This window comes from Phytophthora sojae (genome assembly GCF_000149755.1).
Source record: "Phytophthora sojae unplaced genomic scaffold PHYSOscaffold_1, whole genome shotgun sequence".
NCBI classification, from domain to species: Eukaryota; Oomycota; class Peronosporomycetes; order Peronosporales; family Peronosporaceae; genus Phytophthora; species Phytophthora sojae.
In genome coordinates, this window is record NW_009258115.1 from 4,347,169 (window position 1) to 4,364,470 (window position 17,302).

Consider the following 17,302-nt stretch of genomic DNA (forward strand, 5'->3'; position numbering starts at 1 on the left):
TCTCGAACGAGTCAATCCACATCGTGTGGACTTCTCTGAGAACTTCTCGGCGGAACGCGCCCTCACATGACTTTAAGTCATAAAGCCTTTTGGTATTTCCACCGCAGACAGCCTCTCGCGAGATCCGCCTCGGAGCCTCGCTCCTCTCGTGCTGCTGCACTGCGTGCCTCCGAACCTTCAAGAACGCTAGCGCCCGCGCGCAAACCCTCGACGCCTTCCAGGCTCGCGGTGTCCGAGTACTTCGCGGCGCAACGCCAGAAGCACAGTTTGCAAGCCCCAGCTCCCCTCAAGCATCAACCCGCCAGATCATGGATCCTAGGGAACACTTTGGTGAAGAGGGCGAGGTGGACGAGTCCATGCTGGGTTCTCCAAACCGAGGAGATGCGTCCCCAGCCATGCGACGCACCACGAGCCGCAGCGACGCTTCACCCACGCCGACGACACGCCGTGAAGAAGGCTCGCCGGCCCCAGTTGGCTCTCCGAGCCGTCGTGACAAAGAGCGCCCCGCGCGCACGTCTCCTGTGCGCTCGCCGAGCCGTCCACCTGCAGAGCGCGCTGCGCCGTCGAGGGAGGAGCCGCGGCCACCGCTGCGAACTCCGAACCCGTTCCCTCAACTTCCGTGAACGCTCCTCCGGTCTCTACGAGCTGCGCGAGCTCACGGAGCCGCGGTATTCGCCGCTTCGTGTAGAAGACGTGCCCCTGGGCCCCGTCATCTCCAACCCCTTGGACGAAGCTCAGTCCGAGAAGGTTGCGGCGCAGATGGCTCCCATGCGCTCCCTGAGCCCCGAGCGGCGGCCTCTGCTGAACCCCGGCGCTGCCGCCTACGGCTTCCGGCCTCGCGACCCCGCGGAGGCTTGTCGCCAGCAGTCTCTCGCGCTGCACGCCATTGGGCCCACGGCCCGTACTCCGGAGGAGCTCGCACTGCGTACGTCTCTGCGAGAGCGGCTCCACAGTCTACGACTGTCGCGGAGTATTGCGAGAGACTGCGGCTGCAAGCCCAGCAGAAGTCCGTGCCCGCCATGCGGACGTACCTGGTCGTACTCAGCCCGGGGGAAGACTCGATTGAGTACGAAGCTCAGTTCGAGTCTTGGGCCGAGCACAGCCGGAAGCTCAGCTCCATGGACGCTCTCCGAGCCAGCTTCAGTGAAGCGGATGTTCGCATTGAACGCAAGCTCCGCTTCGATTTCGCGAAGGTCCGAGCCAAGCGCAGCCTCTCGGCACTCGCCCAGCCGCAGACCCAGTTTAGCGCTGCGCGCTTCGCTCCTTCGAGCACTCCAGCCGCTCCTTCCCGCGAGGGAGTGAGCGATGTGGCTCGGGGTCAGCCTCGAAGCAATGTGGCTGACCCAGCAGCTCCCCAGCTTATTGCCGGGAAGCGCGGGACGGCCGGCGTGCCGGCCTTGAGCCATCGGGGCGCTGGTGATCAAGCTGATCAAAAGCGTCCACGACGTCTGGGCAGTCTTGGCGGAGGGGCACCTCAAACTCCCATGAGTTCTCGGAGTGAGAGTACCCTCGCCATTTCACCAGATACTGGTTTTGACCCCGGCACCGCCGCTTCGCCAGGAGGCGCTCCACATGGTAATGTAGATTCCCATGCTCATCGAGCAGAGCCGGTGGAGGCCGCTGGGGGGCCCTTTGCGACTCAAGGTGAGCTCTTGGAGGCGCGGCAGCAGGCGGGTCGCCTTCGGGATCATATCCATGACTTTGATGCGCGTCTGGGCCGGACTGCCACCGAACTCGACGAACTCGCCGAGCGGACGCGATGGATCGAGGTGCCTCGAGAGGTCTGGGACCGCCTTGGGGCCCTGGAGGACTGGGTGCGATACTATCGCGATCGCGATGAGCAGCGTGGCCGGGAGCTCGGGGAGCTACAGCGTCAGCAGGCTGTCCTTCAGGGTCAGCTCGACCTCCTGGTCGCATGCAGGCTCCGACTGCTGCGCCTCCTGCGCCTGCGGCTCTCGCTGTGCCCGCGGCACCTCCAGCGCCGATTCTTCCGCCTGTGCCTGCGGTGCCCGCGTTGATGGCCGCGTCCTCGACGACCGCGACCTCCTCACCTGTGGCCTCGTCACCCTCGGTGCCTCCATCTGCACCTGCATCGGGTCCTGGTACGGCTTGAGCAAGCCCACGTAGACGACGGGGTGCGTCCGCATCTTCTTCGGAAGATTGAGTGTGTATGCAAGGCCCTTCTTGGCCACAACCTTGAAAAGGCCGATGAAGCGCGGGCGCAACTTCGTCTTGAAGACGGCTGACACTGCATGTGTAGGTAGGTTCTTAGCGTTAAGCAGCACCAGGTCCCCGACTTCATAACTTTCAACATTTCCTCTGCCTCTGGCATCTGCATGTTCCTTTTGCTTGTCTTGGCTTTCAGCCATTGCGTCACGCACATGTCGTAAGACACTGAGACGCGTCGACAAGAAAGCGTCACCCTGTTTACGAACAGTAGCCGGGCTGACATCGGCTAGCCAATCAGCTAAGTCGGCTTCTCCTCCCCCACCAAGCCCGAGGCCACCACGTGGCGGCGTCAGCGGGACGACAAGCTGTTCACGTAGAACGGCGTGTAGCCTGTCGAGGCGTGCACGGCGTTGTTCAACGCAAACTCAACGAGTGGGAGCATGGCGCTCCAGCGCTTCTGCGTCTCGGCGCAAATGCTTCGGAGCACGTCCTCGACGACGCGATTCACGCGCTCTGTCTGACCATCGGTCTGCGGATGGCCCGCCGTGGACATGTCCAGCTTGGTGCCAAACACCGCAAAGACCGCGCTCCAAAAGTTGCCCGTGAAGCGGGGGTCTCGGTCCGAGACAATCGACTCCGGGAGTCCGTGTTGTCGAAACACTCGGTCCAAGAACAGCGTTGCTGTACCTTTACCATCGATGGTATCCGGCACAGCCGCAATGTGAGCCATCTTGCTCGGTTGGTCCACGAAGACCACGACTCCAGTGTTGCCCGCCGCGTCCGCCGGCAGGCCAAACACAAAGTCCATACTCATGGATTGCCAACAGCCCGAAGGGACAGGCAAACTCGCCAACGGCGCTGCAGCATGAGGTGACGACTTCACTCAGTGCGATCGGCACTCTTGGCGGTGTCGTCACCACCGGCAGTGGTGCTTCCTGCACAGTCGGTCCACGAAGACCACGACTCCAGTGTTGCCCGCCGCGCCCGCCGGCAGGCCAAACACAAAGTCCATACTCATGGATTGCCAACAGCCCGAAGAGACAGGCAAACTCGCCAACGGCGCTGCAGCATGAGGTGACGACTTCACTCGCTGACACGTCTCGCACGTGCGCACGTAAGTGCTCGTCCACTTGTGCATCTTTGGCCACCAGTAGTGGGTGCCCACCGAGCTGTAGGTCTTCTCATGGCCAAGATGGCCGGCCAGCGGCGTGTCGTGTGCCTCATAGAGGATGCGGTACTTCAGATCCTCATCATGAGGGATGACCACGCGGGGCGTATCCTCGGGGCCACTGTTGTAGAACAACAGGCCTCCATCGAGGGAATAACGGTATAGCCGCGCGTGCAGCCGCACTGACAGTTCCATGTCCGAGTCTTGAAACTCCTTGCTCCCCAGAGTGAGGCGATGCGGCTGAACGCCTTTATCGTCCAGGTGTATAGCGCACTATGCCGGACCGAAATGAATTCGGGTTCGGAGTACCAGAGATTGTCCACGCGATAAGCAGCCCACGGGACACTGAATGACCCGGGCCTGGAACCGCTTGGACGCACCGAATCGCACTAATGCAGTCCGGTGTTTGGCGTGTGTCCTTGTATCAACCCCTATAGGTATCGTTTACCTTTGGCGGACCGGATTTCACCGAGTTGAGTTGTTGCGATACAGAATAAAGTCTGCTGGGTGTGTTCCTGGGATAAACCGCACCGAATTAACAGAAGGTCAGACCGAATGAAAGGGACCACAGTCAGATCCGTAATTCAGAATAACCAACACACAGAAATACAATGCCGAGCTAAACGTCACAAAATATACAGCCACCACTTATTCTTTGAGACCCTTGGGTGGGGGGTCTATACACCAGTCAACTTCGGAGCCGTCACCCACGGCACTGGTCAGCCCTGGATGCACACTCACTTATGCGCACCACCCTCACAGAATGAGGGAACAATACAAAATATAATGCAGTCCTATCACACAGTAGTCAATCAATTCGGTCTGGGGGGGTGACTACCTCAACCACCAAAGACACACAGTAGGGAATATGAAATGGATGCCCGGTTAGAGCACGCAAATAGAAATTAAAGCTCTCACAGGTCACTCCGGGGCGCGAAACCCCAGTCACTGCCGACTTTGTCTTGGTACCTTTGAGTCCCCACTACACCAGTGCTAGCTACACCAGTGAGGCCTTCGAAGCGTCCCTAAACTGGCTTAGACCGCGCGCAGACAGTCTCCTGGAGGGCTCTTGAAGACGTCAAAGTCGGGGTGCTACTTCTGCCCCGAGCACAGAGTCGCCCGCGTGTTCTTCGGCAAATTGGTTTCTGTTTAGATCTTACGTTTGCCTAGCTATCTTCTATCACTTCGCTGACTTTAATGTAGGTTTCACTATGCTTCGCTTGTCTTGAGTATGCTTGTGTTTCTTGGCAGTTCTTCAGTATGCTTGTCTTGGTTTCGGTATGCGGAGACTTGTTGACGGCGACACTTGTTCGGGTACACTCATCAGATGATGACGGAGGTATCTGGGTACATCGTCTCTTCGTCTTGGAACTGGACCTCTCCCTTGGATCTGCGGCTCATTCGGTGCTGCCCGTGGATCTTGGGGGATCTTGGTCTTGTCCGGTCTGGATCGACGCCGCTGTGCGAACACACGCGGCGCGCACTGGGCTTGTTCTTGGTGCGTCTACATCCAGTGTGGGCACGGGGGGCGGACCGAATGAACGATCCGGTCTGTCCCCATCCGGTGTGGCACTACTTCATTCGGTACGCCATCACCGGGTGCACCACGATCCGGTCCGGACAACACGAGGCTTCATCCAGCAGGGTCTTGCGTGCGCATGATCGTGTCTGGGGGGCCGATTCAGTGGGGTAGCCCGACAACTTGACTGAGCCAATGCAGGCAGTGGCCAGGATACGTTCGCTGGCCACACTTTCGCGCCTTGGGCCTATCCTCCAGTTAGGGAAGTCGGCGGACGGACAGGATGCGTGACTCCACACCGAATATGAGGGCTCATCAGGTGGGCGCATCTCCAATCCTGTGCAGCCTTCAGCTGGCGAGATTCGAACGCAACCACGCGCTCGCGCCCCTCGGCGTCTGCTTGCAGCAGTGCACAGCCGATGGCAAAGTCCGAGGCGTCACAGACGACACTAAACGGACGAGCGGGGTCTGGCAAATCCAGAATAGGCGCATGAAGGAGACTGTCCTTAATGGCCGCGAACGCATCGTGATGCTCGGTGTCCCAACACCACTCCACATCCTTCTTCAGGAGATTGGAGAGTGGCCGAGCCATCTCAGCGTAGTTCTCGCTGTACTTGTGCAAGTAATTGGCCAAGTCAAGCCACTTGCGAAGATCCTTCTGGCTCTTCGCAAGTGGCCAGTCAACAATGGCCTTGACCTTGACCGGGTCGGCCCTCAGGCCACGCTTCCCGATGAAGCACCCTAAGAAGGGGATCTCTTCCGCTCCGAAGATGCATTAGTCAATGTTGGCGTACAACTTGTTTTGACGCATGCATTCGAGCACAGCACGCAGGTGCTCCACATGGTTCTCCATATCAGTCTTTCCGTGCTCCGCACGACTGTGGACAAAGATGTCATCGAAGTACGTTTGCGCGTACGCCCGATGGGGCCTGAAGAGCTGCGTCACAAGACGATTAAACGTCGCTGGCGCGTTCGAAAGCCCTTGGGGCATCACCAACCACTCCCAGAGCATGTCGCTCGTCCTCATGAGCAATTGGTAATATCCACCGACCAAGTCGAGCGCACTGTACATCGTACATCCTGTCATGTTGTTCTGAAGAACATCCTTCCGAGGAATCGGCGTCTGCGCCGGAATGGTAGCGGCATTCAGCTCGTTGAAAGCATGCACGATACGCCACTTGCCATTCGGCTTTCTAACACAGAACGTCGGCGTAGAGTGTGGAGACTTCCTCTCACGCACCATGCCCGCCTCGTGCTTCGCACGGAAGAACGCGTCAATGACGTCACACTACTCCTTCGGCGAGGGCCACTGCCTCGTCACGCAGTACTTCGTTCCCGGAACAAGATCGATTTCGTGTCGAACACCTCGATCCGGAGGTAGCCCCGAGGGCGGCTCCTTCGAGACCACGTCCTGGTAATCATTTACCACTTGATACAAGGGATCCGACGGGTCCTTCATGATCGCCGATCCGCTCCGCGCATTCAGCGCCTTCTTGGTGTCTTCCAGGACAGCTTCATCCAGAAGCGAGGACGAGTTCAACTCTTCTTCGGGTCGTATGACCACTACATCGGCCAAGTCTCCAGCCTTCAAGGCTTCGCCGAACTCGGCCAAAGACATCTCGTCCGGCTCCAGGAGAGCAGACAGTGAGGGCAAGTCGTCGAGGTTGATACCTCCGTCGACGTCTCCCGTCACTCCATTCACGAATGTATAGAGCTGCTCGCTCTCGGGTGGAGCCTCACCGCTCGACACACCCTTCTCGACTCGTGAGATCGCAGACGCCTTGCGTCTCGCAGCCAGCGCTTTGCAGCGCTGCCTCCTCTTCATGGACACCGTCCGCCCTGAAGAGCTCCGTGATTTCGCGTGCGTCTTGACGCCATGTGTCACCGCCTCGTTCAGCTCCAGGGGAGCTCCAGTGTCTTTATCGACACTCAGCGAAGAGCTGCACGATCCGCAGCCTCCACTCAGTGGATTACGTGCCACCCCCACGATCTTTATCCGGGCAAAGCCCATGGTCCTTCGGCATCGCACCGACCGCGCCGTCGCTGGCACGCAGCAGGGCGCCGCCCTCCGACGCACCCCCGCTCAGCGGAATTAGTGCCGCTCCACCTGCCGTCCGCAAGTCAAGCTCGGAACGCTCGTTCTCGACACACGCAGTCCCCACCAACTCGGATACTCCGATGTCCAGCACATTGACCGACTCGGTCCAGTGCTCGCGCCAAAAGCGCTTCTGCTTCCTAGCAGAGGTGGGTTCATGACTCGCCAAAGCTCCACCAGGAGAGAAGTGCGTAGCACCAAGGGTCTCCGACCTCCAATTGATCCAAGGCTCGTGGCGTTCCAGCCATGCCATACCAAGGATGAGATCCTATCTCGAATCGAGGGCTAAGACCAGACAGCGTTCCACGCTATCGAAATCCAAAACCTTCACGCCCAGGTCCACGCGAGACGAACAGTGACGATGTCACTTCCGCGCGCTATCAGCACCTCAGCATAAAGCTGACTTCCGTGCATCGTAGAACGCCGGGCGTAGTTACCCGACGCTCCCGAATCGATCAAAATCGTCCATGGCTTCGCGAAGCCTTTCACCCAAGCTTGGACAACTAGCAAGCCCGGCTTGCATACACGTTCCGTGTTAGAGAGTACTCCTCTCTTCGGGGCTAAGTCCTGTCGAACTCGACCTCGCCGAGGCTCAATAGATCTTAGTACTTCCCCAGTAGGCCGCCCCGCGCCTACTGGGTCTTCTCGTTTCCCCGAGACGAACCAGAGCCCTGGCTCGAACTCGAAGAGTGGCTTGACGAAGCCTGGCGCTGATGGCGCAGCGGACACCCAGCACGAAGGTGACGGGTGTCACCACAGATGAAGCATCGGCGGATACCGCGACGCTGCTGAGCAGCACGGAGCTCGGCTTCTTCGTCTTCAGCATAGCTGAGGTCCATGGGTTCCGGACCACTCGACGCGCTAGCGTAAGACGCATTCCACCCAAGTCTCGACGACTTAAAGTTGTGTTCCGCATTCAATGCGACGCTCACAGCCTCTTCAAAAGAGCTCGGGTGGGTTCGGAACACCTCCGTCCTGGCAACGCCAGTGCGGAGGCCCTCCATGAACACCGTAACGGTGACTGCTTCCGGCGGGGGGTCCGCAGACATGCCAGCAATGAGAGTTCTCAACTCTTGGACATAGTCCATCAACTCCTTCTTGCTCTGCCTGGTCGCCAGGAAGCGTGAGCGCACGCGATACGCCTCGTTAGGCGGAGCAAACACTCGGGACAATTGCTGTTTCAGCTGGTCCCACCTCGGGAAGGCCACCTCGACCGACATCCCGGACGTTAGTGCCCACTCTCTCGCTCGCCCACCGAGCTTCGAGATAGCTAGTGCCACGCGCTGCGACTCCGTCCGGAGTAGAGCTGAGCTCATAGCCATCTCAACCCCACGGGCCCAAAGCATCAAGCTTTCACCTTCCTTGCCTTCGAAGGTCTTCACGCTCAACATGAGCGGCTTGGGTCTTGTTCCCGCGTCGGACGACGAAGGGGGCGCCACGGCAGTCGCCATCCTCTGCTTGAGGTGCTCTAGCAGAGCATTCTCGTAGCATGAAAACGCCTCGAGACGCGCGTTCACCGCGTCGGGGCCTTGCTGCGCAAGTTGCGTCACACCCTCCGGGCCCAGCAAGGACATAAGCTTTTTAAGCGCATCCTGCTTGTTCGGGGGCAAGTGAGCGAACTGCTCCATTCTCCACAGAGGGTCAGTCTATACAGACTCAGGTGTCGGATTGACTACAAGTGCTACGAAGTGCAGCGGGGCTACCGTAGCTTTAGCGCCAGAGGAAGACGTAACAGACTCACAGAGTCTCAGCTTAAGATAGCCCGTTCTAATACCAGAACGTACGAGTCCGTACACCTTACGGACTCCAAGAGTTAGCCCTTAACTCTTACCTGTGTGAATCTCACACTGCATGTATTTCCCTTTAGCGCGGCCAAGCCGCCTACGGTGTAAATGTATCCGGTTCACTATCTAGCATATTGAACCCTAGTCATATGCATAATCAGTGGCACTGAAGCCGTGTACTCATTATCCTACTGATTTAGGTTAGACATTGTGTACCCACTTCGTAACCCTTCGGGTAACTCTCGTGTAACCCCGTTACACAAAATAGTAAAGCCCCCGCAACACCACTGCACTCATTAATCGCCTGTACGTCAAATATTGCATAAAAATTTGGCGTGTGGAAATAATTCGCTCAGATCAGGGCTGGTCATGTGAGAGCATCGGCGTTCTCGAGTTTTGTGCTGAGGAGTGCATTGAGCTGAAGCAAACCCAATGAATAAATTCCTTAACAGAGCGGTATGCTCGAAGGAGCTCGTGACATTGTGCTGCCCAAGACCCGTGTACTACACATGATCTGCTGTGGGCTCTCCCCAAGCAGAGCTCCGTTTTCTCGAAACCTGCAAAATAAAAAGTGTTTTTTGTGAGTAACCCAAGAGTAACCTACCACTGTATCCAACGGGTTACACATTAGCATATCGACATTTCCCTCGTTTTCGAGCGTCTGGCGGCGTTGACGCTGCGGTAGCTCCGTTTTTCGCACGCTTTGCGCTCGGCTGCATTTGGGCCCTACATACAAACATCAAGTATCGGCTCCGTTTTCTTCCGTTCATTTCAAAAGAGTTTCGCCATGGCGCACCACTACAATCTGCTGCATCTACACAAGTTCAACTTCAACGCCGTCATGGAGGCGACGACGGACGAGACGAAGGCCGACACTTGGGCCATGGACGTGGGGCTCTTAGCGAAGGCCATGCTCCGCCCTCAGTGCACCCGCCCCATGCGCCTCAACGTGCAGTCGCGGTGAGCTTCATCTTGGAGAACCACGAGTTCACCAAGATGATGCTCACCCTCCCGCAAGCCGTTCGCCTCATCTTCGCGTGGTGCATGCGGATCCCGCAGACCCAAGCTGCCCACATGGCAAAGATCAGCGAGAACACGGTGTCGGACTGGTACGCTGCGTGCCGCGCCCTGTGCTCAAAGGAGCTGTTGGATGGCGAGTTTATTGTGCTGTCTAATTGTATGCTTCCTAACTGTAAGTGTCATGTAGATCGGTGGTGACGGTCTCATCGTTGTGATCGACGAGACCAGCCTCAAGAAGAAGTCGAAGTACGGGCGCGGCCGCTACTACAAGGAGTTCTGGCTGTTCGGGAGCGTGGATAGGGCCACTGGTCAATGGTTCGGCCGGACCGCGTTCGACAAGCGCACGAAGGCAACCCTGTTGCCCATTATTAAGAGGTTTATCAAGCCCCGCCGTTTTCCCAATCCTGTTTTTTTTTAAACTGACTTGAAAGTGTAACCTTACTGTAACTTACAGTAGTCTTACTGCACACCCTACTCTTCCTGCTTGGGGTGGCGAATGATGGCATGTACAAGGCCGCACATGTGCTCGCCTGGAGAGGGAAAACCCACGATCTCCACTTAAACTTGTCGATGTACCCGTCCAGGTATTTCTGACTCATTCCGTGTATCGCCTTGATGAGGCGCTTAATGTGCATCTCCCACAGGCCCTCGATCGTGTTCGTGTGCGTGCCCGAAACGGGGTCCACAAAGTTGAGCGTGTGGTTGACCCAGCTGTGTCCGTAGTGCATACTGGCCAACGTTGCGTTGTTGCTCAGCGTGTGAACGCGGGAGCCACGCTCAGCCACGTAGGTGGCGAACTTGTCGGAGTGAATACGAGCTCTGTATACCATAGGCATCATACAATTAGCAGCGAAGTAGATGAGCAGTATGTAGAGTGGACTGAAGATGTTCGTCAGTCGCTGTCCGTATTTCACGATTAGCTCTATAAAACGCCTAACGATATCGACTTGTGTCCGAACTCGATGCGGGAACAAGTCTGTCCTATACCGTGGAAGAAGCTATAGTTCAACGCCTTAGAAGTAGCTACAGTAGATGGAATTTCACGCGACATGTTCAGGACATCATATACGTAGTCGCGTCGTTTTTCTTCGTCGCCACAACATCCTCATTCGCGCAAGGTCTAACAACGCACAGAGACGTCACAATATCACGGATGCGTTCATGAACCGATGTACCAGCACAACGTTAACGATTTCACCACGGACCAGACAGGTACACAGTGCAGAACATCGGCAGCATGAGCAACTACTCTAGTTTTATTATTTCATGGTGTAGCTTACTTTCTTTGAGTATATACGCGGCAAAACGGTTATCCCTCCTGAAGAGAAGGTTGCATAAAGCAAGGGTAGCGGTAGCCCTATAATAAAATCTGACTTGGTTTCACTAATGATAAAAATAGAATGATAACATTTTTTTAGCAGATTCACATGGAAACAAGTGGAGCCTTTCATTGAGTTTAAGACCAATACGGCCGTCATGAATACATTCAGGATGCCACGGGTCTAGTAACTGCATTGGGAAGGCGGCCCTCCGATCTACTGAAATCGTGTGGCATGGTGGAATGTTCAAATTACGCGCATGTTTTTAGACTATCCCTTTTAACATAGCGCTATTATGGAGGAGACGCAGTTACTGTCTGAAACGATTCCCCAGTGTCTAGGGCCGTAAAGTCAAGGACTACGCAGTCTGGATTAATGGTCTGCTTGTTAAAGTACCCCCTGGCTACACCTGCATTCGTCCTACTTTCATCGAAGCCAGTGTGGATGAGCTCTAAAATTGTATCAACCTGACAATATCAATCATCCACAACGAAGAAAAACGTCTACAGTAAAACAAGAACTGTAGTACCGTACATGACAGAAAAAAACATACGACAAAACTCGGCATTTTCGGCTTTTTTTTCGAAAAAATGACAAAACCTGGTATTTTGCCAGGTTTTACATGACACAAGTCGGCTTTTTGGGACAACGACGATGACACAGTAACAAGGCATTTTGAGAGCTTTGACCTGACATAATAAGGTAAAATACTATATTTAACGGGCAGTATGCTTAATAACTGTAATATTAAAACTAGTAGTGGAGCATTTCGGTCGCGTTGCTCCTTTGAGTTGCTTAGGAGGCCGACACCCTGCAGTGCAATCTCCACTGCAGGCCGACGTCCTGGCCCTCCCAATCGATCTAATGAAGCTATTGATTAATTGGATCTAAGCCATCACGTGCAGACACGGACGCGGACGCGATGGTGGCGGGCGACTCGGGCAGCAAGCACAACGGCGGCCGCAGCGCCGCCGTGTGTGCCGTCAACAACATGGTCTCGGAGGCTTCCGCGGCGACCGTGGCCGTGTTGGGTGTGATCGGGGGCGTCTCCACTGGCATGGTCACGAACGCGACGGTGACATGGTCTCGAACGCGACGGTGGCATTCGGCTCGGGCAGCGAGCGCAACGACAGCGGCAGTCCGCACGCAGGTTGCCGCCGGTAGTAGCGTCAGCGGCGTCGCCAGCGACATCGACAGCAGGTTTTCAGGCGCGATGGAGGTGACTCTGACCTTGGGGGATGCGGTCAGAGCTACGATGTCCGTGCAAGACGTTGATGTAGATGTGTACAATGGCTGATATATGTTATTGGCTCTACAGGTAATGAACAGTGGGATGAACATGTCTGACAAACGAAGTATATTGAATGTCCTTTTCCATTCTGCGCGAGGTACTTAGATGTAGGGCTCTACAACCCTGGTGTACCAGTATGCGTGATGAAGCTGGGAAGACCAAGACACTTGAACGTCGATACGCTGTCGGAGCGTCCAGACAGAGCAGAAGTTGCGCGGGCAGGTTGGGCGGTGCCGGCCGCAAATTGTTGCCATGACAACGACGTGGACCAAACCTGCTGCTGAAGATGCAAAGTCCTCCAGCGCCGCAAAACTTGTAGGCTCGAAAACGATATTGTTCGCAAATAAAACACTGCACCCCTCAATATCCTCGCGTACGGCTGGGCTCATCGCTCTGAGGTCGGCCTCGTGAATCGTGACCTTGGATAAATTCGGGAAATCCACGCGTGCGCCACGAATCAGCAGTTTGGACATGTTTGCCAAGTTGTCCTGGAACTCAATCCCGATGCATCTCCCAACACAAGTCTCCAATGCCACTTGTGCAACCACGTTGCCGATCCCAGATCCAAAGTCAACAAAAGTTTCGGCGATTGTAAGCGTTGGAATGACTGCCAGTATTGCTGAAACCCCAGTTGGCGAAATCTCACCAGCATGACAATCCGGCGCATGGACGGGTTGACGCAAGGCCGAGGCATACAAACTTGACACAGCGTCATGAACGTTGCCAACATTATCGGGAGCGCTCAACTTGTGGCCACCACTAAGCGCGTCCGTGCCGATTTTTGATCCCGAAATCTCCTTGGGAAAGAATCTAAGCTCACGCCGTGTGTCCTCTTCAGCGTCTTTAGACGAATCTGCAGCTGTCGCTGTGTCTTCCCGCAGTATGGCATCCCCAACCAGACAGTCCGCCAGTTAATTCGGCGGCCTGCATCAACCTGCTCCTTTGCCAGCCGATAAAGCAGCAAGTCCTCTTCGTCCGAGAAGTCTGCCATCGGGTTGCCACGAGATCTAGAAATCTATAATGCCATACATACCATAAGATATTTGGTCTCATACTTCTTCGCCTGATAACCTACCGACCTTTCACAAAGGTCCCATCCCCATCAATGTACTCAACACCAGGTTCAAGACACTCCTACCGCCAGCAAGGCAACTAAGCCCGGCTATCGATGCCGCTGCTATAAACGCTCTCGTGGCGCTGCCCAGCCAACACGAAAGCACCCCTATTAGCCTCATCGACCGCGCCGAATGCCACCGTCACGTTCGTGACCATGCCAGCGGAGACGCCCCCGATCACGTCCAACACGGCCACGGTCGCCGCGGAAGCCTCCGAGACCATGCTGTTGACGGCAGACACGGCGGCGCTGCGGCCGCCGTTGTGCTTGCTGCCCGAGTCGCCCGCCACCATCGCATCCGTGTCGCCGACGGCGGAGACGTTTCCGACCAGGTCCATCAAGACCATGATTGGGGGAATGCCGATGGTAGGGCGTTTCGGCGAGGGAGAACGGGTAGAGCGGTCACGATACATAATGTCACATAAATAGACTATTGGTATTTGAAGTGGTTTACACAACATGTAAAGGCTCGCCTTTTTGGTGCCCATTTTGCTTTGGTTGATCTTTTCAAGCTTTCCCGCGCTGACATTTTTTTCCATGTCTTCGCTTTGACCAATCAAAACCTGTCTCCGAAAAATCGATGACAGTGATTGGCTGCCAAAGTTCAACAAGAAGTGTGATTGGTGGAATTAGTTCAAATCGATCCACTGTTGTTTGGTCGGCTTGCTCGGCTTGCTCCGAATCAAAATGACGTTCTCGCATCGGAGCTCATTTCCGATTTTGCAAGCTCGATCCCAAGTGTCCCTGGCTGACCACGCTCCGTTCTTCCGGTTTCCACGCCTCGAACGACGGTGGTACACATGTGCTGGCCGTACCCATCGTTTACGGCGCGTGGCTGCCCGTGATACTATGCACGCTGCGGTCAAGTCCAGCCTGCCAGTTCGCCCCTCACTCTCCAAGTCCAGCGTCGTTGGAGTCGCCACACGCTCAGCTCCTGTGTGTCGACGCATCTGCTGCTGCTGACCGCCTGTGCTACTTGACGCGCTGACCTCGGGACGCACCGGGCATGAAGTTGGACTCGCTGTCCGTCGTGTACCCACCCGACGTCCACGTCCCGCACAATCGCCGCAACAGCGCATTTGTTGTCGATAACGCAGTGCTACTAGAACTGGCGCTGGGATGGTGTCGTTTGTCCCGTAGCCCCCAACTCTCCTCACGGCATTGCCGCCGGGTGTGGCTGTCAACCACGTTCAGCTGCGAGACGCCGAGATTCCGCTACAGGACCCCGAGATGGAGCGTCGGAGGCGGCACTGGACGACTGCCCACTAGACCTGCAGGTGGACGGCGTTCTCCCGCCCTTTTTCGCTTCCAGCGATCCTCATCGACGGACAACCGCACGTAGATGCCTCAGGAGGGAGCGGGGTGCCACCGGCGACAAAGATCAAGAGAGGCTACCGCTAGAAATGGAGCGTTCGAGTCCCATCGGGGGTCAAGATGGAGCCTGAAGTCGCCATGACGACGACGTCGCAAGCGCCCAATTTGCCCAGCGACAGGGACACGCAGGCGGCATTGGCACTTGGCAGCAGTGTATCTACGATGGGCGTCACCACTGTCGCCGTGTACCGTAGTTCGGACCGTCACTATGGGGCTTGCATGGGTCAACGTAACTGTGGAGACGATGCCGAAGCCGCTACAGCACTTACATTTGGTAGCAATACTGGAGTAAATCTAAGTACCGTATGTTACCGTTGAACGCTTTGAGTACTCGTACTATTCATGACTCTGTGTAATTACACTGTATTCATCCCGCACTCGATATCCGATGCATTTTGCACGGTACCTTGTCAGCACAGCTACGCTGCATTCCGCATGGCGGGCATTGAACCTGCACCGGTGGGTTCAAACTCCACCATACTAACATCACATACAACGATGAGTCGAACCACCCCATACAAAGCCTAGTACGTTCGGTCCCTTTGAACACTTCGAACATGGCCATACAAATAACAATATATTCGGTCCAATGGCTCAAGCGAGACCGATGCATGCAAACCAGTTAGAGATCTTTGCCGTGAAGGAGCCACTGGTACGCTAGCTGAGCTCGTCCACCACCACATACCCAATGCCACGAAAGCGGAAGCAGCGGTCGAGCACCTGCGAGCCCACAGCTAAGCGACAACAATCACGACGCTCGGGTCGTATCTCACCTTCAGCTCCCACCGGTCTAGGTACGATCCGTTGCTTACCTAGCGCTCGAGCAAGGTATCATATTAACGCGTATCCACCGGCATACAGACCTCGCGGATGACCATGCGATGTTTGGATCTGTTTGGCGAGTTCTAAGTGCGGCTGGTTGGAGTTCAAAGCGTCCAACAGGGCGAAGCTTGAGTGATCTGTACCGCTATATCCGTCCCGGTGGTGACTCGAATGGAGCAGAGGGTATCGACTATTATCTGGGTGAACGAGCGCTTTTGGAGCACTATCGGCGGACATTGGTAGTGGAGGATGGTGATACGGATGGTGCCCTGTCCAGGCGACCCGATGACGAAATTGATGTCGACCAAAACAACGTTAATATATGTGGGGCTGGCGATGTTGGTCTCAACGCGGCAGATGATGTACGTGGTAGTAGCGGCGGAGTTCCTGGAGCGAGTGCAAACGACGTTGATTGTGAGAAAGCCGCACTTCCGGGAGTAAGCTGTGTTTGATGGTGCCGCCAGCACCTCTCAGGATTATGATGGTGCTGCCTCTGCTGTATCTACACCGCCAACATCAGCGCGCGTCGTACCCGTACATGCAGCAGCTACGCGAGACCATTTACTCCAGCTAGATCACCACGCACCCACCGCATCGTCTGGTACATGTGCGCAATGTACAGTCTGCAATATGGAGTGTTCAACCGAGCGCAGTTGTACCTGGTGCAAAAAATTTCTCCATCACTTCTGCTCTCATGATGTCTGCGTTTCGTTGAATATCCCAGACCCTAATGGTGGATTCGCCAAGGATTTCGGTGATAGCAGCTATTGCAGCACGCTTTGCAACACAAACGCTACAAAAATGAACTTGGTGGACCAAGGGAGAAGTGATGAACGACCCAATGCCCTACTTGACCTCCCCGCGAGTGTTTTGACGCCAAGTGTGGCTCCGTCGGAACCTGCAGAGACCAACGCCGCCACACATCCTGCTACAAATTGCTCGGGGGCAGCAGAACCTAAGCGAAAAAAGCGCGGTCCTGCCGAACAATCAGCTCCAAAGGCACCCCGAAGCGAAAACCAAGGTGCGCAACGGAAAACGAAAAGCAAGAAGGCACCTACCAAGGCCAGTAAACCCAAGGCTGTGGCAATGAAAGAAGAGTTGATTCGCCGAGCACATGCGGCTGCCGTAAAATTTGTTGATGCTAGCGTAGCATTTTCACCGGCTGATGAGGAGTGGATGCCGCTCAGTTTGTAACGCGACGTTGGCGCAGTATTTTTGATTAGTGTGGTGACTCGCTACAGCCTGGCAAGCGAAAAATATGCTGACAATGTTAGCGTTCCTCACGACAAATTTCAGGTTCAATGGACGTGTACTGCTTTTCAAATAAAAGATCACGTTCACCATGTTTCCGAAGCCATCATCACCCGTGGTATCCGCCAGTTTGCCAACATGGAAAAAGACAAACTTCAATTTGGAGAGTCTTGGACGTCCCTGTGCAACATTGTCCCCAAACTATCAAACATTCCTGCACTGACAGATGAATTTGAGGAGATGGACGAGCGTGGTTATCGTGAGTGGTTTGCGTTTCGCGGGCGGAAAGAATTGCAGCGCCCTTTGTGCCCTGGTGAAGTCGGAGAGATAGCGTCAATGACATTTTCACCCACAGCATCGCTTGGCCAACCGTCAG

At 55.7% G+C, this 17,302-nt stretch overlaps 7 protein-coding genes across 7 annotated transcripts; 3 read left to right on the top strand and 4 right to left on the bottom strand.

Annotated features, from left to right (window-relative positions):
- Nucleotides 1-2,075: 2,075 nt before the first annotated feature.
- On the bottom strand, nucleotides 2,076-2,369 carry PHYSODRAFT_400430 (hypothetical protein; the record flags this gene model as incomplete). Its single annotated transcript, XM_009516708.1, has 2 exons — nucleotides 2,076-2,248; nucleotides 2,306-2,369. Coding segments are annotated over 2 exons (237 nt in total), but the record flags the coding sequence as incomplete, so codon positions are not given.
- A 7,153-nt stretch (nucleotides 2,370-9,522) lies between these two features.
- Nucleotides 9,523-10,173, top strand: PHYSODRAFT_321476 (hypothetical protein; the record flags this gene model as incomplete). The annotated part of the gene is made up of 3 exons (XM_009516709.1): nucleotides 9,523-9,684; nucleotides 9,714-9,899; nucleotides 9,943-10,173. The coding sequence occupies 3 exons, from the start codon at nucleotides 9,523-9,525 to the stop codon at nucleotides 10,171-10,173; spliced, it is 579 nt and encodes a 192-aa protein (XP_009515004.1).
- A 106-nt stretch (nucleotides 10,174-10,279) lies between these two features.
- On the bottom strand, nucleotides 10,280-10,483 carry PHYSODRAFT_419976 (hypothetical protein; the record flags this gene model as incomplete). The annotated part of the gene is made up of 1 exon (XM_009516710.1): nucleotides 10,280-10,483. A coding segment is annotated over one exon (204 nt), but the record flags the coding sequence as incomplete, so codon positions are not given.
- A 1,513-nt stretch (nucleotides 10,484-11,996) lies between these two features.
- Nucleotides 11,997-12,371, top strand: PHYSODRAFT_246943 (hypothetical protein; the record flags this gene model as incomplete). Its single annotated transcript, XM_009516711.1, has 1 exon — nucleotides 11,997-12,371. One exon carries the CDS (start codon nucleotides 11,997-11,999, stop codon nucleotides 12,369-12,371), a length of 375 nt encoding a protein of 124 aa, XP_009515006.1.
- A 95-nt stretch (nucleotides 12,372-12,466) lies between these two features.
- On the bottom strand, nucleotides 12,467-13,084 carry PHYSODRAFT_468749 (hypothetical protein; the record flags this gene model as incomplete). Its single annotated transcript, XM_009516712.1, has 2 exons — nucleotides 12,467-12,758; nucleotides 12,837-13,084. Coding segments are annotated over 2 exons (540 nt in total), but the record flags the coding sequence as incomplete, so codon positions are not given.
- A 23-nt stretch (nucleotides 13,085-13,107) lies between these two features.
- PHYSODRAFT_468271 (hypothetical protein) lies at nucleotides 13,108-13,356 on the bottom strand (the record flags this gene model as incomplete). Its single annotated transcript, XM_009516713.1, has 1 exon — nucleotides 13,108-13,356. One exon carries the CDS (start codon nucleotides 13,354-13,356, stop codon nucleotides 13,108-13,110), a length of 249 nt encoding a protein of 82 aa, XP_009515008.1.
- A 2,366-nt stretch (nucleotides 13,357-15,722) lies between these two features.
- PHYSODRAFT_472045 (hypothetical protein) lies at nucleotides 15,723-16,869 on the top strand (the record flags this gene model as incomplete). The annotated part of the gene is made up of 2 exons (XM_009516714.1): nucleotides 15,723-15,914; nucleotides 16,738-16,869. Coding segments are annotated over 2 exons (324 nt in total), but the record flags the coding sequence as incomplete, so codon positions are not given.
- Nucleotides 16,870-17,302: the final 433 nt, after the last annotated feature.